The 17,916-nt window shown below is 42.3% G+C and overlaps 1 protein-coding gene and 1 long non-coding RNA gene across 2 annotated transcripts in view; both read left to right on the top strand.

Annotated features, from left to right (window-relative positions):
- The first annotated feature begins 883 nt into the window (after positions 1-883).
- On the top strand, positions 884-2,170 carry LOC139405202 (uncharacterized). Its single transcript, XR_011633869.1, has 2 exons — positions 884-954; positions 1,261-2,170. It is a non-coding gene; the product is annotated as an uncharacterized lncRNA (long non-coding RNA).
- Positions 2,171-2,789: 619 nt separating this feature from the next.
- LOC139405206 (protein phosphatase 1 regulatory subunit 12A-like) overlaps positions 2,790-17,916 on the top strand; it is a 95,881-nt gene continuing 80,754 nt past the window's right edge. The window contains exons 1-3 of the mRNA XM_071147635.1: positions 2,790-3,123; positions 15,997-16,127; positions 16,861-16,979. Of these exons, the coding sequence (XP_071003736.1) occupies positions 2,848-3,123; positions 15,997-16,127; positions 16,861-16,979 (526 nt within the window). The 5' untranslated portion in view covers positions 2,790-2,847. The remainder of the gene's footprint in view (positions 3,124-15,996; positions 16,128-16,860; positions 16,980-17,916) is intronic.

Here is a 17,916-nt window from a genome sequence, read left to right as displayed (position 1 = left end):
CCCTCTTACTTATTTCTATTGAGTCATGATGATGACCACATCACCTGTTTAAGCCCTCTGCCTTTACTTGGAGCTGAAAATAAATGGGCCAGTCACGAAGATGACCCTACTTTGATGTGACTCAAACTGAACGTTCTAGATTAGAACAGGAGTTATGCTTTGTGATTATATTACATTACTTCTATGGCCAGTTTCCCAGACACAGATTAATTTAGCCCGGAACTTTATTTTTTTTTGTTATTTTTAAGTATTTCAATTGAGATGAGTTAGTCCAGAACTCACGTTACATTACTAAATCTAACTGAGGAACCAACCCGACTGTTTCTGCTATTGCTACATTAAAATAAATTAAAAATAAATATATATTCTTCAAATCAAATCAAATTTTATTTATATAGCCCTTCGTACATCAGCTGATATCTCAAAGTGCTGTACAGAAACCCAGCCTAAAACCCCAAACAGCAAGGTGGCTAGGAAAAACAATCAACCATGAACACACACACACAGGCTGAACACAGGAACACACATGCAGGCGGAACACAGGCTGAACACACAGGCTGAACACAGGAACACAGGAACACAGGCTGAACACAGGAACACAGGCTGAACACAGGAACACAGGAACACAGGCTGAACACAGGAACACAGGAACACAGGCTGAACACAGGAACACAGGAACACAGGCTGAACACAGGAACACAGGCTGAACACAGGCTGAACACAGGAACACAGGCTGAACACAGGAACACAGGAACACAGGCTGAACACAGGAACACAGGCTGAACACAGGAACACAGGAACACAGGCTGAACACAGGAACACAGGAACACAGGCTGAACACAGGAACACAGGAACACAGGCTGAACACAGGAACACAGGCTGAACACAGGCTGAACACAGGAACACAGGCTGAACACAGGAACACAGGAACACAGGCTGAACACAGGAACACAGGCTGAACACAGGAACACAGGAACACAGGCTGAACACAGGAACACAGGCTGAACACAGGCTGAACACAGTCTCTACTCAAACACAGAACTGTGTTCAGCAGGGCACACCGACGCAAAACTGTTTCCAAACGGACAACGAAAACAAACAAGCATGTCTTATTGGACATTTAGAGGAGGCAGGTAGCCTAGTGGTTAGAGAGGCAGGTAGCCTAGTGGTTAGAGGAGGCAGGTAGCCTAGTGGTTAGAGGGGCAGGTAGCCTAGTGGTTAGAGGAGGCAGGTAGCCTAGTGAACACAGGCTGAACACAGGCTGAACACAGGCTGAACACAGTCTCTACTCAAACACAGAACTGTGTTCAGCAGGGCACACCGACGCAAAACTGTTTCCAAACGGACAACGAAAACAAACAAGCATGTCTTATTGGACATTTCACTCTGTTTCAGAGTGTTATCTAATGTTAGGTGCCAAGTGAACTGACCCAGCAGCACCAACAGACCTGAGAAAAGACCAAGAATATAATAAGGGAAAAGAGCTCGGTATGACTAATGACTATAAGGGACTCTCTATTAGAGATCTGTATGACTAATGACTATAAGGGACTCTATTAGAGATCTGTATGACTAATGACTATAAGGGACTCTATACAGTATCTGGCTCTCTGTTAGAGCTCTGTATGACTATAAGGGACTCTATGCAGTACCTGGCTCTCTGTATGACTAATGACTATAAGGGACTCTATGCATGTGCCAACCAATGCAGTATTCATTTTGAACCAATTGTACTGTTTATTTGTGCCACTTTCTACAGGTCAACTTGTTTTGATAATATTTATTAATAACCTGACAATACCTTGCTATTACAGTATTTAAAAATGTACCACGGACACATGATTCTGTCTTACCAACAAACAATCAGCATGACTCTGAAATATACAATGAGATCCAACGGGAATACATGTCAATAATAATACCAAATAAAATACTTTACATGAACGAACACATGGGATAAATATTGAAAATAGACATGTGTTTTGTTGTTAGTTTAGTATGAATGTTGTTTTTCATTTTTTTTATTACACACATTGGTCAATACTGAATGGAAATGCCAGTGAATGATATGGATGGTTCACTGCATACAGTATATCCTTTAACTGTAGATGAAATTAAATAAATTATGGGTTCTGGATTTAAAATAAATATAAACGCTTACTTAATTTTGGATTTTTTTTGTTGTCCTCAATTCCTTTCAATAAAATGTTAATTCAGGTTGGACTTTTGATTTTGTATTTTTTTTAAATATATATATATATATATATTGCAGAGAATCATGTGTTTGTCAGGAAATTATATAAAAAGTTTAACTTTCCATGACCTCTCAAATAATATTCTCCAATTATAGGTTCTCAAGGGCCAACTGTTGACGTCCCAGTTCATGTTCTGTGCAGGCTACAGTCTGTTTCTGTTTTGCCTAGGCTAATGTCGAAGCTTTATCATATTTGCATTACACACAGGACAGCTTATCCATGTTGGGGTAAAAGCCTGCGTGGGAGTTCTGCAACGCAATAGTCATACCTGGGGTCTATTCATTACGCAGATTCTAGTGCAAAAACGTGTCTTAAACGGAAGCAAACTGAACGAAACGGGAGTGAGCTAAGTGAATATGTTCAATAGTAACACGTTTAGCTTTGTTAGCTTCCGTTTGGTTGTTAAACGGTAAACGGTTTCCGTAATGAATACACCTCTGGAGAATGTCCAGTCCTTTCTGAAGTTGGGTTGGTTTCCTACGGTCGTGTTGCTACGGCCAGGGGGCGTAGTCTCTCCGAGAGGAGCTGCTGCTGCTCCACTTTGGCTCTACCCGCGACATCAACTGACTCTACCCGGGACAGACCGAAGAAGATGGCGGCCACGGACCGTTCCCGGTCTGAAGCTGCAAAGCAGCGACGGCAGGATCAGTTACAGCGATGGCTGGGCTCGGAAACCGATCAGACGGGACCGGGGACGCGGGACGGGTCGACGGGAACCGGGACGCGGCGGGCCCGGGTTCGGTTCGCTCAGGGAGCCGTGTTTATGGCAGCCTGTTCGGCCGGGGACAGAGAGGAGGTAGCGGCGCTCCTACGACAGGGCGCTGACATCAACCACGCCAATATAGACGGACTGACAGCGCTTCACCAGGTATTTAACTCGTTACAAAGTAGTTCCATTGTTGCAGGCTGGTGTTTGGGGAACCTGATGGTAATGGCGGGTTGAAACTATGTAACGATCTGTGTTGTATCCTACCGCCAAACAAACATGTCCACATAGCTACTGTAACACAGTAACCATATGGTCGAATTAAACATCGACAAGTAACATTAACTCAACTTTTAATCATGCTCAAATCAGTGGTTTGAATGTTTATAAAACTACACAACTTGTTTATCGTGATGTTGGAACATTGTCATGATAATTCCGGTGTGTGTGTGTGTGTGTGTGTGTGCGCGCGCTAAAGTAGATTGGTTCATTGGAACTGTTGCCTTCCAAGTGTGTGTTCTCTCTCTCTCGGATGAACTCGACACAAGACTGGAAAAGGCGGCTGCTAGTCAGATGACTCCTACCCTGCCATTAGGCTTGTTTACATTGAGCTGCACTGGGGTCGGAACGCAATCATGGTTATATTAAGACGCCACAGAACAGGGATATGAGTAGGCACACTTACCTCATTGCAGGAATAGAATCAGGGCCATGAAGGCTTTTCTGCATGCTTCCTATCCAAAAACAGTTCAGAATAGTAGGCATTATATTATTATAATATTATGTCATTGCAACATTTTTATTTTGGAAATTGTTTTTTTGAAGTTCATTTACTGCATTTCTATACAACAACAACACAAATGCTATTTGGAGAGTAGCAACAAATATCCCCAGCCAGTATCACCGTTGAAGGTTCCTTCACCTCAGTCCACCTATAAAGATATAGTCTATTAGCTATACAATTGTAAAGTTATATCCCTGAAAGGTGGGGGAAATGATTGACACGTAGCATCAGCGACTGTTCAGTCAGTCGTAATGATGAGAGCTCTTCTTTGTCGACACCCATTCAGCATTGTTCACACCCTCTTTAAGCTTTAGCCCCACCCATTCAGCATCGTTCACACCCTCTTTAAGCTTTAGCCCCACCCATCTCTTTAAGGATTTACGTGTGAGGCAACAAAAGCCTCCTTCACTCACGCTGCCAAACTTACCCTCGTAAAACGGACTATCCTACCGATCCTTGACTTCGGTGATGTCATTTACAAAATAGCCTCCAATACCCTACTCAGCAAACTGGATGCAGTCTATCACAGTGCCATCCGTTTTCACCAAAGCCCCATACACTACCCACCACTGCGATCTGTATGCTCTCGTTGGCTGGTCCTCGCTACATATTCGTTGCCAAACCCACTGGCTCCAGGTCATCTATAAGTCTTTGCTAGGTAAAGCTCCGCCTTATCTCAGCTCACTGGTCACGATAACAACACCCACCCGTAGCACGCGCTCCAGCAGGTATATCTCACTGGTCACCCCCAAAGCCAACACCTCCTTTGGCCGCCTTTCCTTCCAGTTCTCTGCTGCCAATGACTTGAAGAAATTGCAAAAATCACTGAAGTTGGAGACTTATATCTCCCTCGCTAACTTTAAGCGTCAGCTGTCAGAGCAGCTTACCGACCACTGCAGCTGTACACAGCCCATCTGTAAATAGCCCATCCAACCAACTACCAACCTCATCTCATATTTGTTTTTGTTTTTCTGCTCTTTTGCACACCAGTATTTCTACTTGCACATCCTCATATGCATACAACTGCTGTTCACAAATGCTCTCCATCCAACCTCACTGAGCTCGAGCTGTTTTGCAAGGAGGAATGGGAAAAACATTTCAGTCTCTCGATGTGCAAAACTGATAGAGACATACCCCAAGCGACTTACAGCTGTAATCGCAGCAAAAGGTGGCGCTACAAAGTATTAACTTAAGGGGGCTGAATAATTTTGCACGCCCAATTTTTCAGTTTTTGATTTGTTAAAAAAGTTTGAAATATCCAATAAATGTCGTTCCACTTCATGATTGTGTCCCACTTGTTGTTGATTCTTCACAAAAAAATACAGTTTTATATCTTTATGTTTGAAGCCTGAAATGTGGCAAAAGGTCGCAAAGTTCAAGGGGGCCGAATACTTTCGCAAGGCACTGTATCTATCTCGCCAGTGTAAATTGCTAAATTGTAATTACTTCGCTACTATTGGCCAATTTATTGCCTTACCTCCTCATGCCGTTTGCAAACACTGTATATAGACTTTCTTTTTTTCCTATTGTGTTGGCTGTACGCTTGTTTATTCCATGTGTAACTCTGTGTTGTTGTTTGTGTCGAACTGCTTTGCTTTATCTTGGCCAGGTCGCAATTGTAAACGAGAACTTGTTTTCAACTAGCCTACCTGGTTAAATAAAGGTGAAATAAACATTTTAAAAAGACTATTGTATTTTAGTCAATGCCACTCCGACATAGCTCAATCTAATATTTATATATTTTTTCTTAATAGCAATTTGTTTTACTTGTAGGACAGTGGCATATGCAGTTAATGCATTGAATTGTGGAAATTCCTCTCCGTCCAAGTTGTCAGACTCACATCATTACTGAGAAAAAATAAACAAGTGACACTTTTAATCAGCATGTTATCTCGGCAGGAGTTTTATTTGAAATTAAAGGTGCTTTAATTGACTCTGGTCAGCCAGTTGACTGCCTGCCCTTTCTTCAAGTCTCTAGTTGACATGATGGAAGATCCCTCAACTTCTAGTGAATCATTTATTTTCATTTCAACAACTTTCTTCTTGTGATGCGCAAGATTTATTTATTTTTTTACATCAATCTACTAGAGCTGACTTACTTGATCCTGATCCTCTGATTGTTTTTTTTTCATCAATCTGCTAGAGCTGACTTACTTGATCCTGGTCCTCTGCAGCATCTTTCAAGGCCATGATTCTATACATTCTATACACTGGATATTATTTAATGAGATCTGCCCAGAAGCGAGACCAAATTTGAACCAATCATAGATGTCTATGTTTCACAAGTTAAGTTAAGACATCAAAGTGCAGTAGAGCATACATAATACAGTACATTTAAAAAAAAAAATTATACCTTTATTTAACTAGGCAAGTCAGTTAAGAACAAATTCTTATTTTCAATGACAGCCTAGGAACAGTGGGTTAACTGCCTGTTCAGGGGCAGAACGACAGATTTGTACCTTGTCAGCTCGGGGATTTGAACTTGCAACCTTCCGGTGACTAGTCCAACGCTCTAACCACTAGGCTACCCTGCCGCCCCTCCACTCTAACCACTAGGCTACCCTGCCGCCCCTCCACTCTAACCACTAGGCCACCCTGCCGCCCCTCCACTCTAACCACTAGGCCACCCTGCCGCCCCTCCACTCTAACCACTAGGCCACCCTGCCGCCCCTCCACTCTAACCACTAGGCTACCCTGCCGCCCCTCCACTCTAACCACTAGGCTACCCTGCCGCCCCTCCACTCTAACCACTAGGCTACCCTGCCGCCCCTCCACTCTAACCACTAGGCTACCTGCCGCCCCTCCACTCTAACCACTAGGCTACCCTGCCGCCCCTCCACTCTAACCACTAGGCTACCTGCCGCCCCTCCACTCTAACCACTAGGCTACCTGCCGCCCCTCCACTCTAACCACTAGGCTACCCTGCCGTCCCTCCACTCTAACCACTAGGCTACCTGCCGCCCCTCCACTCTAACCACTAGGCTACCTGCCACCCCTCCACTCTAACCACTAGACTACCTGCCGCCCCTCCACTCTAACCACTAGGCTACCTGCCGCCCCTCCACTCTAACCACTAGGCTACCTGCCGCCCCTCCACTCTAACCACTAGGCTACCTGCCGCCCCTCCACTCTAACCACTAGGCTACCCTGCCGCCCCTCCACTCTAACCACTAGGCTACCCTGCCGCCCCTCCACTCTAACCACTAGGCTACCCTGCCGCCCCTCCACTCTAACCACTAGGCTACCCTGGCGCCCCGTTATAGTATACTCTGTGTGTGCTACTGTCTACTTTACTGAACTACTTTTCCTTTCTGCTGTGCTGAACTCTACTTTTCCTTTCTGCTGTGCTGAACTCTACTTTTCCTTTCTGCTGTGCTGAACTCTACTTTTCTGTACAATCTTGTGAACCCAACTGTGGTTTGTGACTACTATGATTTTGTTTTTATTGCGTCACCAATTCCGATAACAATTTTCTGTTACCAAGACTTACTAATTAATACCTTACTACCTTACTAATTAATACCTTACTACCTTACTACCTTACTACCTTACTAATTAATACCTTACTACCTTACTAATTAATACCTTACTACCTTACTAATAGCTTACTACCTTACTACCTTACTAATTAATACCTTACTACCTTACTAATTAATACCTTACTACCTTACTAATACCTTACTACCTTACTAATTAATACCTTACTACCTTACTAATTAATACCTTACTACCTTACTAATAGCTTACTACCTTACTACCTTACTAATTAATACCTTACTACCTTACTAATTAATACCTTACTACCTTACTAATTAATACCTTACTACCTTACTAATTAATACCTTACTACCTTACTAATTAATACCTTACTACCTTACTAATAGCTTACTACCTTACTACCTTACTAATTAATACCTTACTACCTTACTAATTAATACCTTACTACCTTACTAATAGCTTACTACCTTACTACCTTACTAATTAATACCTTACTACCTTACTAATTAATACCTTACTACCTTACTAATACCTTACTACCTTACTAATTAATACCTTACTACCTTACTAATACCTTACTACCTTACTAATAGCTTACTACCTTACTAATTAATACCTTACTACCTTACTAATTAATACCTTACTACCTTACTAATTAATACCTTACTACCTTACTAATTAATACCTTACTACCTTACTAATTAATACATTACTACCTTACTAATTAATACCTTACTACCTTACTAATTAATACCTTACTACCTTACTAATACCTTACTACCTTACTAATACCTTACTACCTTACTAATTAATACCTTACTACCTCACTAATTAATACCTTACTACCTTACTAATACCTTACTACCTTACTAATACCTTACTACCTTACTAATACCTTACTACCTTACTAATTAATACCTTACTACCTTACTAATACCTTACTACCTTACTAATACCTTACTACCTCACTAATTAATACCTTACTACCTTACTAATACCTTACTACCTTACTAATACCTTACTACCTTACTAATTAATACCTTACTACCTTACTAATACCTTACTACCTTACTAATACCTTACTACCTTACTAATTAATACCTTACTACCTCACTAATTAATACCTTACTACCTCACTAATTAATACCTTACTACCTCACTAATTAATACCTTACTACCTCACTAATTAATACCTTACTACCTTACTAATACCTTACTACCTTACTAATACCTTGCTACCTCACTAATTAATACCTTACTACCTTACTAATACCTTACTACCTTACTAATACCTTGCTACCTCACTAATTAATACCTTACTACCTTACTAATACCTTACTACCTTACTAATACCTTGCTACCTTACTAATTAATACCTTACTACCTTACTAATACCTTACTACCTTACTAATACCTTACTACCTTACTAATACCTTACTACCTCACTAATTAATACCTTACTACCTTACTAATACCTTACTACCTTACTATTTAATACTTGTTACTTCTGTGGAGTTTCTTTTTCCTCCCTCCTCATGAAAATATGTGGGTTTTTGTAACAAAATTTCAAGACACAGGACAATGTTTATTTTTATACATTTTATTTTATGATATTTAAAATTAAAAAAAATTGGGAGATTACGATCTTGTCTCATCGCTGCAACTCCCCATCGGGCTCAGGAGAGCCGAAGGTCGAGTCATGCGTCCTCAGAAACATGACCCCCAAGCCGAGTTTCTTACCACCCACTCACTTAACCCGGAAGCCAGCTGCATCAATGTCCCCGAGGAAACAACGTTCATCAAGAGGAGTAAAACAAGGTTGTCCATTATCGGCATATCTATTTATTATGGCCATCGAAATGTTAGCTATTAAATTCATATCCAACAATAATATCAAGGGCCTAGAAATCCAGGGCTTAAAAACAAAGGTGCCATTGATTCATGTTTTCTTTTAAATCCATAATTAGAATCCCTCCACAGCCTCAGAGGATCTAGATACTTTTTCTAACCTCTCTGGATTACAACCAAATGATGATACAGTTGAAGTCGGAAGTTTATATACACCTTAGCCAAATATATTTAGACTCAGTTTTTCACAATTCCTGACATTTAATCCTAGTAAAAATTCCCTCTTTTAAGTCAGTTAGGATCACCACTTTATTTTAAGAACGTCAGAATAATAGTAGAGTGATTTTATTTAAGCTTTTATTTCTTTCATCACATTCCCAGTGGGTCAGAAGTTTACATACACTCAATTAGTATTTGGTAGCATTGCCTTTAAATTGTTTAACTTGAGTCAAATGTTTTGGGTAGCCTTCCACAATAAGTTGGGTGAATTTTGGCCCATTCCTCCTGACAGAGCTGGTCAGGTTTGTAGGCCTCCTTGTTCGCACACACTTTTTCAGTTCTGCCTACAAATTTTCCATAGGATTGAGGTCAGGGCTTTCTGATGGCCACTCCAATACCTTGACTTTGTTGTCCTTAAGCCATTTTGCCACAACTTTGGAAGTATGCTTGGGGTCATTGTCCATTTGGAAGACCCATTTGCGACCAAGCTTTAACTTCCTGACTGATGTCTTGATGTTGCTTCAATAGATCCACATAATTTTCCATCCTCATGATGCCATCTATTTTGTGAAGTGCACCAGTCCCTCCTGTAGCAAAGCACCCCCACAACATGATGCTGCCACCCCCGTGCTACACAGTTGGGATGGTTTTCTTCGGCTTGCAAGCCTCCCCCTTCTTCCTCCAAACATAACGATGGTCATTATGGCCAAACAGTTCTATTTTTGTTATTATCAGACCAGAGGACCAAAAAGTACGATCTTTGTCCCCATGTGCAGTTGCAAACCGTAGTCTGGCTTTTTTATGGTGGTTTTGGAGCAGTGTCTTCTTCCTTGCTGAGTGGCCTTTCAGGTAATGTCGATATAGGACTCGTTTTACTGTGGATAAAGATACCTTTGTACCTGTTTCCTCCAGCATCTTCACAAGGTCCTTTGCTGTTGTTCTGGGATTGATTTGCACTTTTCGCACCAAAGTACGTTCATCTCTAAGAGACAGAACACGCCCTCCTTCCTGAGCGGTATGACGGCTGCGTGTTCCCATGGTGAAGTTTGAAGGTAGACCTTGAAAGGCATCCACAGGTACACCTCCAATTGACTCAAATTATGTAAATTAGCCCATCAGAAGCTTCTAAAGCAATGACATAATTTTCTGGAATTTTCCAAGCTGTTTAAAGGTACAGTCAACTTAGTGTATGTAAACTTCTGACCCACTGGAATTGTGATACAGTGAATTATAAGTGAAATCATCTGTAAACAATTGTTGGAAAAATTACTTGTGTCATGAACAAAGTAGATGTCCTAACCGACTTGCCAAAACTATAGTTTTTTAACAAGACATTTGTGGAGTGGTTGAAAAATGGGTTTTATACTATTCAATTTAATCCACAAGACAAACACTGAGCAAATAATACAACAAATATTGTGGTATAATCTTTATGAATTATATCATAAATTGAACTGGTGGAGTTATGTCATACAGGTAACTAAAACATATGTAAATTACAACCAACTAATTGCAGCATTTCTGCAATAATGGAAGTGAAAGTGGAAAAAGTAAGGAACTTTTCTGTCAGCTCTGCATTAAAGACCATTAAAGAAAATGTTGATAAATAAAAAAGTATACCAGTTTCATTTTAAGGACTAAAACATTTACAGCTGTGCCATATAGATTGCAAAATAGTTGGGAATAGATTTTCCTGTGTACTTTGGATGGTGCCCTCATTGATTTGTGTCCTTGTTTAAAAATATCTGGGCATCTGGATTGATGAAAATCTATCTTTCAAAAAGCATGTTGATGAGTTAGTTTACAAATTATTATTATTCTTTTTTAAATAGTCTTCTATAGGAAAAGGTTCTGTCTTTCATTAAAAAGCTGAAAACAACTAATTCAACATGCATATCGTCTGTGTGACTATGGGGATATCGTCTGTGTGACTATGGGGATATCGTCTGTGTGACTATGGGGATATCGTCTGTGTGACTATGGGGATATCGTCTGTGTGACTATGGGCATATCGTCTGTGTGACTATGGGCATATTGTCTGTGTGACTATGGGGATATCGTCTGTGTGACTATGGGGATATCGTCTGTGTGACTATGGGGATATCGTCTGTGTGACTATGGGGATATCGTCTGTGTGACTATGGGCATATCGTCTGTGTGACTATGGGCATATCGTCTGTGTGACTATGGGCATATCGTCTGTGTGACTATGGGGATATCGTCTGTGTGACTATGGGGATATCGTCTGTGTGACTATGGGCATATCGTCTGTGTGACTATGGGGATATCGTCTGTGTGAATATGGGGATATCGTCTGTGTGACTATGGGGATATCGTCTGTGTGACTATGGGCATATCGTCTGTGTGACTATGGGGATATCGTCTGTGTGACTATGGGCATATCGTCTGTGTGACTATGGGGATATCGTCTGTGTGACTATGGGCATATCGTCTGTGTGACTATGGGGATATCGTCTGTGTGACTATGGGGATATCGTCTGTGTGACTATGGGGATATCGTCTGTGTGACTATGGGCATATTGTCTGTGTGACTATGGGGATATCGTCTGTGTGACAATGGGGATATCGTCTGTGTGACTATGGGGATATCGTTTTATTATGGTCGATAGGTTCAGTACACATCACTGCATTCTGTATCAGAATGTGGGCTGGCCCTTCTTAAAGTCATGTAGATCAATGCATTGCACCCTCCTTGTCAATACAGCCCTCTTGCATAAACTTCCTCCACACCTTACCTCGTTGTTAACCTATAGATGTACGGGCCAGAGAGATGGCTAACTCTGGAGATCCCTAACATCTCTACACAGTTGTTAACCTATAGATGTACGGGCCAGAGAGATGGCTAACTCTGGAGATCCCTAACATCTCTACACAGTTGTTAACCTATAGATGTACGGGCCAGAGAGATGGCTAACTCTGGAGATCCCTAACATCTCTACAGAGTTGTTAACCTATAGAAGTACGGGCCAGAGAGATGGCTAACTCTGGAGATCCCTAACATCTCTACACAGTTGTTAACCTATAGATGTACGGGCCAGAGAGATGGCTAACTCTGGAGATCCCTAACATCTCTACACAGTTGTTAACCTATAGATGTACGGGCCAGAGAGATGGCTAACTCTGGAGATCCCTAACATCTCTACACAGTTGTTAACCTATAGATGTACGGGCCAGAGAGATGGCTAACTCTGGAGATCCCTAACATCTCTACACAGTTGTTAACCTATAGATGTACGGGCCAGAGAGATGGCTAACTCTGGAGATCCCTAACATCTCTACAGAGTTGTTAACCTATAGAAGTACGGGCCAGAGAGATGGCTAACTCTGGAGATCCCTAACATCTCTACACAGTTGTTAACCTATAGATGTACGGGCCAGAGAGATGGCTAACTCTGGAGATCCCTAACATCTCTACACAGTTGTTAACCTATAGATGTACGGGCCAGAGAGATGGCTAACTCTGGAGATCCCTAACATCTCTACAGAGTTGTTAACCTATAGAAGTACGGGCCAGAGAGATGGCTAACTCTGGAGATCCCTGACATCTCTACACAGTTGTTAACGAACCTCCCCCCCCCCCCCCCCCCCCCCCCCAGTTTAGAGAGAGGATGGGCCTGTGACGAAATTTAATCTCCACTTTCCTGTGGCCTGTTGTTCTACTGATGAGAACGTGTCTATGTGAGATGTGAGGTTGCGGTCTTTTGCACGTGTCCTTGCAACTGCTCCCTTCTCTAGATGTACGTACCAAATGGCGCCATGTTCCCTACGTAGTACACTTCTTTTGGCTACGTGGGGAACAGGGTGTTCGTTGGGAAGCAGACTATACTTCGGTCTGGTCCTGCTGTCACCCAGTGCCATCCATCCCTTTCTCCTTTGTTGCTCACTAGTTGCATGGCAACGATAATTAAATATAGGCCCTCACTCCAAGCTTTCCACCCATTTTCCATCTAAAGCCTCTGTCTTCTCTCTCCTCTGCCCCCTCATTTCCCTCTTCCCTCTCTCTGTCTCGCTCTCCCCCTTCCTCCCCTCTTCTCTCTCTCTCTCTCTCTCTCCCTCAGTCTCCCTCTGTTTCTCCCTTTCCAATCCCGATGGTGGGGACTTCCCTCTCTCTGTCTCTCTCTCCCCCTTCCTCCCCTCTTCTCTCTCTCTCTCCCTCTGTTTCTCCCTTTTCAATCCCGATGGTGGGGACTTTGGGAATTTCAGATGAAGAAATGGAAAACATTCTCCTTCTAACAGCTGCTCAAGCTGCTGCTGCTCCATTTCCACAATGACCGAGTTACTTGATGAACCAGTGAAGGAACCGTTGAACCACTGGTAGAAAACTATGCACAGCCACATTCACAACAAGGAGAAAGAGACGAGAAATGTCCTCTTGTTCATTCAGCTAGTTGGCCCGTGGAGGGGAGTAGTCTGGGTCCCAAATAGAACCCTACTCCCTATATAGTGCACTACGTTAGACCAGAGCCCTATAGAACCCTATTCCCTATATAGTGCACTACTTTAGACCAGAGCCCTATAGAACCCTATTTCCTACATAGTGCACTACTTTACACCAGAGCCCTATAGAACCCTATTCCCTATATAGTGCACTACTTTAGACCAGAGCCCTATAGAATCCTATTCCCTATATAGTGCACTACTTTAGACCAGGCCCCTATGGGGAATAGGTACTTGGACTATGTTGCGGTGAGAGGAGTATAGTATTAGCCTGGAGGGGGTCTCCCTGTTCCTCTCTCTCTCGCTACATACAGTAAATTAGCTCTAAGTCTATGTAATGTGGTGTAGGGTAAGTTTATTTTTATTGTTCCAGTCAACCAGTTATCTCACTTTATGAACAAGGAAGTGGACCTAAAATAGCTTTGTAATTGGTTGATTTTAAAAGGAAAGCCTCTTAGAGAATGGCTTATTGACGGTTGGCCTTCCCAGTCCGAGTAAATGGAAGACTGGAACCTGGAGTAAGTGGTTCAGCCTGAGGTCTGGAGTTGTTTATTAGTTCAGCCTGAGGTCTGGAGTTGTTTATTAGTTCAGCCTGAGGTCTGGAGTCGTTTATTAGTTCAGCCTGAGGTCTGGAGTCGTTTATTAGTTCAGCCTGAGGTCTGGAGTCGTTTATTAGTTCAGCCTGAGGTCTGGAGTCGTTTATTAGTTCAGCCTGAGGTCTGGAGTCGTTTATTAGTTCAGCCTGAGGTCTGGAGTCGTTTATTAGTTCAGCCTGAGGTCTGGAGTCGTTTATTAGTTCAGCCTGAAGTCTGGAGTCGTTTATTAGTTCAGCCTGAGGTCTGGAGTCAAATCCTAACCTAGTACCCTGCAACCCCAAATCAAATCCTAACCTGGTACCTTCTAAACATGCTATTTTGTCTACCTTCCCACCGCAGACCCTTTAGAGACAGACAGACAGACACTCCGGGCCCTTTAGAGACAGACAGACACTCCGGGCCCTTTAGAGACAGACAGACACTCCAGACCCTTTAAAGACAGACAGACAGACACTCCAGGCCCTTTAGAGACAGACAGACACTCCGGGCCCTTTAGAGACAGACAGACACTCCAGACCCTTTAAAGACAGACAGACAGACACTCCAGGCCCTTTAGAGACAGACAGACACTCCGGGCCCTTTAGAGACAGACAGACAGACACTCCGGGCCCTTTAGAGACAGACAGACACTCCAGGTTTTAGAACTGTCGCTTGTATTAGCTGCTAGCCCAAGGTTAGTTATCCAGGAGTGTGCTACTAATCAAGAACACCTCTTATTGCCTTACATAGTCCAAAGTTGTCCAGAATAAGAAATATGGTTATTTAAGCAGATGCTTTTATGCGATGGGACAGAAATGTCAACATTGACAGAGACTGTATTTATTCAATGGCCCATCTGGGAATTAAACCCCAAACCCCGGTGTTGCTAGCACCGTGCACTAATCCATTTAGCCATTGAAACCACAATCTCATCTCTAACAAGTCTCTGTTCCCCCTCTCTAGGTCGAGGAAAAATGTTTTGATCAATGTGTAAAGATTTAGCGTTTGATCATGTATTGTCTGATGAAGGCCTCATTAGACCCAAAACTCACAGTATGCTTTTAAAACTTGATTTATAATCAAGGTCACTTACATCTCTCACCTTCCAATGTGTTTCCTCTCTCTCTCTCACCTTCCAATGTGTTTCCTGTCCTCTCATATCTCACCTTCCAATGTGTTTCATGTCCTCTCATATCTCACCTTCCAATGTGTGTCCAGTTCTCTCATCTCTCACCTTCCAATGTGTTTCCTGTCCTCTCATATCTCACCTTCCAATGTGTTTCATGTCCTCTCATATCTCACCTTCCAATGTGTGTCATGTCCTCTCATCTCTCACTTTCCAATGTGTTTCCTGTCCTCTCATATCTCCCCTTCCAAATGTGTTTCCTGTCCTCTCATATCTCACCTTCCAATGTGTTTCCTGTCCTCTCATCACTCACCTTCCAATGTGTTTCCTCTCTCATCTCTCATCTCTCACCTTCGAATGTGTTTCCTCTCTCATCTCTCATCTCTCACCTTCCAATGTGTTTCCTCTCTCATCTCTCATCTCTCACCTTCCAATGTGTTTCCTCTCTCATCTCTCATCTCTCACCTTCCAATGTGTTTCATGTCCTCTCATATCTCACCTTCCAATGTGTTTCCTGTCGTCTCCAGGCGTGTATAGATGAGAATGCAGAGATGGTCCAGTTCCTGGTGGAGAGTGGGAGTGATGTGAACCGGGGGGACAACGAGGGGTGGACTCCCCTCCACGCTGCTGCCTCCTGTGGGTTCATACAGATCACCAAGTGGGTGTCTATTTAATATTACACCGTTCCACTATACGACTGGTTCTACATCCTGGTCCTGAGGACCCCAAAGGGGGTTGCACACCTGACTCAACTAATCATCATCAAACCTTTGATCAGTGGAATCAGGTGTGTAGTGTTAAATATGCACCCCTTGGGACCAGGATGAAGAACCACTGCACTGTGCAATACATTGATATTGATGTGGTGTTGTTTGTAGGAACTATTATGTTGTGAGTAGGAACCATTATGTTATGTGTAGGAACCATTATGTTGTGTGTAGGAACCATTATGTTGTGCGTAGGAACCATTATGTTGTGTGTAGGAACCATTATGTTGTGCGTAGGAACCATTATGTTGTGTGTAGGAACCATTATGTTGTGAGTAGGAACCATTATGTTATGTGTAGGAACCATTATGTTGTGCGTAGGAACCATTATGTTGTGTGTAGGAACCATTATGTTGTGAGTAGGAACCATTATGTTGTGAGTAGGAACCATTATGTTGTGTGTAGGAACCATTATGTTGTGCGTAGGAACCATTATGTTGTGTGTAGTAACCATTATGTTGTGTGTAGGAACCATTATGTTGAGCGTAGGAACCATTATGTTGTGTGTAGGAACCATTATGTTGTGAGTAGGAACCATTATGTTGTGAGTAGGAACCATTATGTTGTGTGTAGGAACCATTATGTTGTGTGTAGGAACCATTATGTTGTGTGTCTATGTTGCAGGTACCTGATAGAGCACGGTGCACGTGTGGGGGCGGTGAACAGTGAAGGAGAGCTTCCTCTGGATGTGGTCACTGAGGATGCTATGGAGAGACTGTTGAAGGGGGAGATCAAGAAACAAGGTAGGGTGTTAACACAATGACCCATATTAACATAGTCATTACCCCCCTGACGATGCTATAGGGAGAGACCTAGAAGCAGGGTAACTAGGGATTATTATGTAGTCTGGGTGTTCTATAATACTAGAAGCAGGGTAACTAGGGATTATTATGTAGTCTGGGTGTTCTAGATGCAGGGTAACTAGGGATTATTATGTAGTCTGGGTGTTCTATAATACTAGATGCAGGGTAACTAGGGATTATTATGTAGTCTGGGTGTTCTATAATACTAGAAGCAGGGTAACTAGGGATTATTATGTAGTCTGGGTGTTCTAGAAGCAGGGTAACTAGGGATTATTATGTAGTCTGGGTGTTCTATAATACTAGAAGCAGGGTAACTAGGGATTATTATGTAGTCTGGGTGTTCTATAATACTAGAAGCAGGTCAACTAGGGATTATTATGTAGTCTGGGTGTTCTATAATACTAGAAGCAGGGTAACTAGGGATTATTATGTAGTCTGGGTGTTATATAATACTAGAAGCAGGTCAACTAGGGATTATTATGTAGTCTGGGTGTTCTATAATACTAGAAGCAGGTCAACTAGGGATTATTATGTAGTCTGGGTGTTCTATAATACTAGAAGCAGGTCAACTAGGGATTATTATGTAGGCTGGGTGTTCTATAATACTAGAAGCAGGTCAACTAGGGATTATTATGTAGGCTGGGTGTTCTAGAAGCAGGGTAACTAGGGATTATTATGTAGTCTGGGTGTTCTATAATACTAGAAGCAGGTCAACTAGGGATTATTATGTAGTCTGGGTGTTCTATAATACTAGAAGCAGGTCAACTAGGGATTATTATGTAGTCTGGGTGTTCTATAATACTAGAAGCAGGTCAACTAGGGATTATTATGTAGTCTGGGTGTTCTAGATGCAGGGTAACTAGGGATTATTATGTAG

Source organism: Oncorhynchus clarkii, unplaced genomic scaffold (assembly GCF_045791955.1).
Source record: "Oncorhynchus clarkii lewisi isolate Uvic-CL-2024 unplaced genomic scaffold, UVic_Ocla_1.0 unplaced_contig_13062_pilon_pilon, whole genome shotgun sequence".
NCBI lineage: Eukaryota > Metazoa > Chordata > Actinopteri > Salmoniformes > Salmonidae > Oncorhynchus > Oncorhynchus clarkii.
The sequence above is the reverse complement of the archived record's forward strand: the minus strand, read 5'-3'. Positions and strand labels throughout refer to the sequence as shown.